Raw genomic sequence first — 7,091 nt, forward strand, 5'->3', positions numbered from 1 at the left:
TATATTAGTTAGTCCAGTATAAGATTTTTCTCTCTTTGTAAGCCTTGTGCTAGTTCTGTCTTTAGCCATAGACTGGATGGTTTGTTGACAGGTGCAGCAAATTGTTGATACTTCTTTGTCATGCGGTAGTTATTTGTGCAGCAGTAATTTATAGAGTGTGTAATGAGTATTTAGACTATTGTTCTCAAATTTGTTCAATAATAAGGAGTCATTCAATTTCCTTCTCCCTTTTTTTATCTTTTACAGGGCCTGTCCTTTATATGCTGTCAGTCCCAAGCTCAGGGGGCCTATTTAAATCAACTGCTTGGGAGCATTGTTCAACAGTATTTTGGACGGTTTCTCCCTTCTTCACCAACTGCACTTGGAGCTGGGCAGCATCCTGTGTTGACTGCTCTATGCAGTTCCATCACAGTCCCTCAGGCGCTCCGGCTACGAAAGACCACTCTGCATGTCATAAAGTAAGACCCAGGGATGAACAAAGCATCACTTATTCAGATTTTACAAACAGCTAATAAAGAAGAGAATGTCACTGTTCTCATCTCAGTAACTGATAGTCGAGCTGTAGGAAGAGCCTGTAAGTTGTTGGACAGGAAGATAAGAAAAGGCAGAGAGTATAGAGCAGGAAAGTAAAACTGAGACGATCTGGAGACTGGTGAGAAAGTCATTGAGGATGGAGGTCTTGGACTATGATAAGAATAATACACCATATGGGCACATAAAAAGCAAGTGCTCCAATACATATCATCCTATGGCTTATCTCAGGCTGTGTTTAGGATCACAGAACCATAGCTGTAACAGCTGCCCATGAAAGGGAGGACTAGATGCTATTGTACATATCAGGATATACATAGATGTGCCAGCTACCAAGGAGAAATAGAAAATTTGGGATATGGAAAGAGGGAGATGGAGAGCTACAATCTGCAGTTCTTTGTCCATGTTGGGAAAAAAATTAATCTCCTTCAAATAAAAGGTTGTTGCTTACATTTAAGGTAATTGCACTTTTCTTTATTGAAGAGTGAGCATACACATTCATTGAAAGAATATTAGTGATGATCTCAGGTAGATACAGTAGATAGTGCTTTAGGTAAAGCCTATATTATCACATATAAAGGGAGTGAGTTAAAATTTCAGTCTCGATACTTTTTTTTTTTTTGGCTTATGAATACTCAAACATTCTTATCTTAATAGAATCATTTGTGAATGTGTGCACGAATGTGTGAATTTTAAGCCTTATTGTGGAAAGCAAATTCTGAATGTGTAGTGGCATTTGGTGACTTGTAAAACTTGAAACATTTCTTAGTGATCTGGGAAGAATATCTTAGTCTGATTTATAAACTGTGTGGTGGTCAGGAGGCAGTCACTAGATCTATACGTAAGTGCATACAGAGTTTGCTGGCCTTTTTTACATACAGAAGCTAATGAATATCTTGCTGTTGCACGGAGGAAATTGAACCAGGGAAATATATTATCCAGGTCAGATAATCATTTTAGTGAAGAACACCACCCCCAAAAAATAGTGTGCAGTTTTCATAGTAAATTAATGGAACAGAAGATTCTAGGGATGCTAATATTAAAGTGAGTTAAAACCACATGGCGCAGGGAATATAGAAATGTTTTTATTTTTAAAAAGTTGTATAAGTATGCTTTATTAAAAGTTGTTAATTAACGCATTGCATAGCAAATGAGCATGCCTTGTATGAGTAGCTAATGGTAACTAATATTGCATATTTAAAAGTCATTTTGCAGGTTCTGGGAGTACTTTTTTGAACTGATGTTCTGTGTATTTTATCTCCACCTTTCTCTTCTGGATGTTCCAATTTCAGTAATTGTCTTTAGATTTTAGTAAAGTCATCTGTAATGTCAGATCAACAGTGATTCAATCTTTCATCCTTTCATCCTTTTGGGGTTAAAAAAAAAAACACCAGATGAAATAATTACAGTTGGGACAGCTCTGTTATGTGTAGTGTCAATATTTGCTCTTGATGCAGATTTGCAGGTTACCTTAATCTCTGCAACAAATTTTGTACCAGAGATGATTGTGTTAATTCCAATGGAGCAAAATCAGAGATTCTGTCCTATTTCATCATACTCTTTTACAAAAATAACAGTGCCAGTATAACAACAGAGCTCTTACCACAGGTTTGAATTGTGAGCAGACAATAACACACAAAACTAAAGAAGGTAACTGAACAACAGTTGTATTTTGAATGTCATTTCAGAGCATCAGAATCTAAACTCCTTTTGTTGTTATTTTATGCTGCTTTCTTTATATTTTAACTTTTATAGTCACATTTGGTTTTTAACTATTTAACTATTAATAATTATGACTGCTATTTCTCACTTCCCTCAACATAGGAGTCGGAAGACATCACTGTCCTGATAAATTAGGAGCCATTTCTAAGACTAAGATAAATAGAAGCCATTACCTGAGTCTAAACAAAGATAGAAATCTATGTAATAGGCCTTCTGCTGAAATATCACAATATTATTTCCAACTATATGGTGCTTGCATTGAATGGGAGAAAAAACCAACAACATATCTCAGGCTTTATTTTGATTTGTTTTGTCTTCCCAGTGAAAACTACATGCAGTTCAAAGGTAGCGCTCCACCTCCTCGCTTGGCCTCAGTTCTTGCTTTCATTCTTGAAGTACTTCAGAGAACCCAGACCAGTGAACTGTGTGACATTGAACTGGTTCTCCCAGCTGTGTTGAAGTGCATGGTATTGGTTAACGAGCTACAAGGTGAGCTACTTGTTTGCTTTAAATACATCTCTTTACACCTGCAAGGTTTTCATACTGCTGAGCATCTTTCCTCCCAGAGTACTATCTGTTCCTGTTTGTTTGTTTGTTTGTTTGATTGACGCATTAGCCAGATAAGATGGACAAGCTTTGTTCATTAAATAATTTGTTCTCTGATACAGGAATTTCTCTCTGACTCAAGTGCTCTGATGGATTCCTGACAAGTTGATCTTTAATTGGAAGTGTTTCCCATCTCTCCTACCTCATTTCTCCCAGACTCGTAACAGTGGAAGTTTTCTTGCACCTAAAGATTTTAAACCAAATAAAACTAGTGTATGTTCTCCCTTAGAACATCAGAAAACAACATGCTATACTTAATCCATTTTTGAAGAGATCTTTGACCCCCTTTTTTTTTTTTTTTCCTCTTTTAGCCCATCTACTTGGTAGTTATACCTTCTATACTTTTAGCTTCTTTAAAAAAAAATACTCAGTTCACCTCATAGTTGTATAAAGAATGCAAATGTGCCAAAAAATGTCCAGTTCTTGCTACCAGAAAAGGTATTAGGAACAGTGGAGATTAACCTCTGACTTCTCCTGGGAATTTTGACTAATAAAGCAATTTTTGATGCTTTCCTGTACAAGCTTCAGGGACAAGATAAATTCAGGAGATTACCTGAATCAGCACAGGCCTTTGTTCCCCCTTCTGCCATTGTAGCCACAGCTGTCTGAAGCTGGAGCAGAATGAGCTAAATGTCCTGTGATTCTGCAGCCACCAACTCACAGGTCTCCACCATACCCTTGTGGAGAATTTGCAGCTCAGTTCCACTGTTATAAAGGAAGAGCTTTATCTAGCAACTTGAATATCCATTTGGAAGATATAAATGGAAGAAAACAGTGGGCTCCTTTGTTGTTGTTTGAAAATACACAAAAGGGTGGAATTCAGAACACTTATTGAAAGAACAGAGAGAACACTTATTGAAAGGAGTAGATCTCTATGGCTTTGAGCAGGTTATAATGCCAAGACTGCTTTTTCCCAGTTCAAATTTAGGAACAATTAAAGAATAATTAAAGAATAAAAACAAAACTGATTTTTTTTATTTAAATTTATTTCCATTAAGAGTGTGTGTCTCTGTTCTGACTTAAGGAGACAGTATTGTACTTAAAAATCCGTACATTTAAAAGATAATGGTGTTGAAAACTGGACTTCGCATAAATCTGAAATTCATGCTGTTCTTATAGCCATTCTAGCTAACTACTTTGTCATTTTACTTGCATCAAAGTAAGATAAAACCCATTATTTTCTCATTTAAAAATTGTAGCCTTCATGAAAGACATTTTCCAGATGGTCAGTTCAAGAGCTCAGTGTGAATCTTGTGATTTTTCTTTTACAGTTAAAAAAATATCTACAGTCATTGTGCAGTACATGGTACAAGGCTGCCAAGCAAGGTCAGGAGGAGAACATGCCACCCAGCTGACTTCTGTATTTAGGTAACCAGAAAATATGCCAATTGGCAGTGAAGCTACTGCAATCCAATTGACAGCAAACATGTTTTTTTAAAAACAACTAATTATCCTTAACATACTGCATTGTCACTTGTTTATGGTACTTAAATTACATTGCTTTTGGCACTGGTTTTAAACATAACTTTGCCAAAAAGCCAGAGCAAAAAAATAGAGAAACATATCTGCTTTTTTCATGGATTAGGTACTGTTTTGAAAGGACTATAATAGAAAGCTACATTCCTGCTGCAGTGGGAAAATCTCCTTATGAGTGGTGCTGTTGTGTAACGTGCTGTGGGCATGCCTAATTTGAAGTGTATATAACAAAGATCAAATCCTTGTCCAGCAAGCTTAATTTATTTGTTTCTCTGACAAATGAATAGATTAATGTAATGTCAATTTCACTTATTCTATACCTCAGCAAAATGAATCCTCTTTTTCATGTGGATGCAGTAGAAGAGAGGTAGGAGCTAAGACCCAAAGACATTTTGCAAACCTAAACACTGCTGCTGTATTGGATAATGTTAAAATGAAAGCCCCTGAGTGATTTGGTGATGTCTCCATGTGGGCTGTATCACTTTCATGAGATGTTTCACTCCTAGGGTGTAACTCCCCAGTTAGATGTAATCTGTGGTCATTAAATACCTCAAACCTTCAAATAGACAAATGGATGCACTTCCATCTGATGGTCTGCCTTGCCCAAGATCTAGTGGAGCTTTCTAAGAAATGCTGATGTTGTTTCTGCAGACTTCAATCTAGATATCTTGTTTTGCTGGGCTATTTGGTTAAATAATAACTCCATGTTTCAGTTTTCCTTGTTTTCCATTCAGACAGATGCATTACAAACTACTCTGGAACAAGTCAGCTCTGGTAAAACAGCAGCAGAATCTGCTGATTCACTTGAAAATAAATGTGGATTTTTTCTTAGCATTAGCCTTCAAAAGCATGGCTTTGTTTGTAGAAGGAATTGCATATAGAGTATTTCACTGTAACAATACGATTGCTTCCATGCAACCAGTTTGCTTGTTCTGATCAGCTTCTTCAGTTGTTCTTGGCATGTTCTCTGCATCTAGTTCTGACCTTGCATTAAATGCCTCTGTGTCCCCCTCAGGCACTTTATCCAGGACTACACTGCAATGTATGATCACCGGGTGTTCAGCATTCTAGAAACAGTGGCAGTCTTGGATCAGACATTAGTTACCAGCCTGATTCCCACGCTGACGCAGTCTCTGAAGGATTCAGAATACAAACAAGGTCTTGGAAGAAATGCAGCGCAAAGGTTTGGGTTTTTTTCTATTTAATACCACTTTTTGACAGCGAAGAGTAGAGGTATGATCTCTTGAAAACAAGCAATGTTAGGCAGCAGGACAGATACTCAAAAATGATTTTTAAGTGGTCAGACAAAATCTCCTCTCACGGTTTTAGGCCATCTACATCTGCTAAGTATTTTCAGAGAAATTATGACATTAGAGCTACGAACCCACATACAATTTAAGCTGGCCTGCCTCTTTTCACTACACCGTGTGTTGTAAAATTGAGGGGGGAAAAAAACAAAACTCCTGCCCAAAGAATATTCCTGTAAGTCCCTTTTCTAGGGAATGTTATGTTTTATATACAACATTACAATAAAATCAGGTATGATCTGAGATGTTTGGGAAATTGAACCCATGGTTCAATTTCGAGAGTTCTCTTATAATATAAATTTATGAGAATTGTGGGTATTCAGAACAGGCTGGCCTCCTCTCTGATAGGCACAACAGAATCACACTTTCTCCATTTGCCCCCAGAGAACCTAGGACAGAAATATTTCACTCGTGAATCCATTTAGCCTTAGGAAGCAATGGAAGCTGAGGAAAGCAACTCAGCACAGATGGCAGCAACTCTTGGTGCAGATGAAGCACTGAACTTTCAGCAACCGTATGAATGTTGTTACAAAAGCCCAAAAAGCTCCACACAGTGTAGCATGTAGGCCAAAAGCACTCCTTCTGTTAGGTCTCCTAACAGGAGTGCAGGGCTTGAGAGTCAAAGCCTGGAAGTTGTTTCAGTGTATGCATTAATGCACATTCTGAGACCCCTCAAAGAGTAGATGCTGGCCACACCTCAGGCTGGAGAAGTTTTGAAGTAAACTTTGGCAAGGCCTGGGTTATGGGGAAAAAAAAAACAACAAAACCATCAACAAAAATAGCACCAACAAGAAAACAGAGTTGTGCAAGAATGTAGCTCATGAGCCATGAAGGATTACTCACGGAGTATTCACCTTCCATTTAATGAAAAACATGCAAGTCATCTACAATTGTATTATTCACTTTTTTGTTGGCTTTTTCTCATAAATGTATTTGCTTTTATTTAGAGGAGTTAACAATCAGACTGAAGGACCATCATATGCAGCATTTTCATACTACCCACTTTTGGTCTTTGGATGATGTATAGTTTTTTGTAGTTTACCACGTAAAAGATACGTCTAAGCATTGTTGCAACACTGTTGTACAAACTATGCTATTCTCTTTCTTCCAACTTGGCCATGCTAAAAAATCACAGCAAACAAAGCTGTGAATAGATAAGGAAAGAAGTTGTTACGGGTTAGAAATCCAGTGTGTTTGGGAATTACATACTTTACTGCTCAAATGTGTGAAATTGTTTAAGTAATGTTACATTATTCTGTTTTTCAACAGGGAAGCCTACAAAAGGCTTTTAACTCACCTCTCTGAGGCTGGACAAAATGAGATACAAAAACTGGAAAATGAGGCAGGTTAGCAGTTGCTGGTGGTCATCCTTTCCCCTTCAATGTTCCAACACTGTTGGTACCTAAATCTGTTGTGTACAACACACTAGCCGGGTTCTTTATATCATCT

The 7,091-nt window shown here is 37.4% G+C and overlaps 1 protein-coding gene across 1 annotated transcript; it reads left to right on the forward strand.

The window, feature by feature from the left end:
- The first annotated feature begins 216 nt into the window (after nucleotides 1-216).
- On the forward strand, nucleotides 217-7,085 carry LOC104909869 (protein MMS22-like). Its single transcript, XM_010707568.2, has 5 exons — nucleotides 217-458; nucleotides 2,576-2,742; nucleotides 4,131-4,227; nucleotides 5,351-5,518; nucleotides 6,912-7,085. Exons 2-5 carry the CDS (start codon nucleotides 2,586-2,588, stop codon nucleotides 6,991-6,993), a joined length of 504 nt encoding a protein of 167 aa, XP_010705870.1. The 5' UTR covers nucleotides 217-458; nucleotides 2,576-2,585; the 3' UTR covers nucleotides 6,994-7,085.
- The last annotated feature ends 6 nt before the right edge of the window (nucleotides 7,086-7,091 follow it).

This window comes from Meleagris gallopavo, chromosome 2 (assembly GCF_000146605.3).
Source record: "Meleagris gallopavo isolate NT-WF06-2002-E0010 breed Aviagen turkey brand Nicholas breeding stock chromosome 2, Turkey_5.1, whole genome shotgun sequence".
In the NCBI taxonomy this organism is placed as follows: Eukaryota; Metazoa; Chordata; class Aves; order Galliformes; family Phasianidae; genus Meleagris; species Meleagris gallopavo.

Coding starts and splice junctions, on each gene's coding strand:
- LOC104909869 (XM_010707568.2), top strand. CDS start 2,586: ATGCAGTTCAAAGGTAGCGCTCCACCTCCTCGCTTGGCCTCAGTTCTT. Junction 2,743..4,130: donor ATTGGTTAACGAGCTACAAG/GTGAGCTACTTG, acceptor TTTCTTTTACAG/TTAAAAAAATATCTACAGTC. Junction 5,519..6,911: donor GGAAGAAATGCAGCGCAAAG/GTTTGGGTTTTT, acceptor GTTTTTCAACAG/GGAAGCCTACAAAAGGCTTT.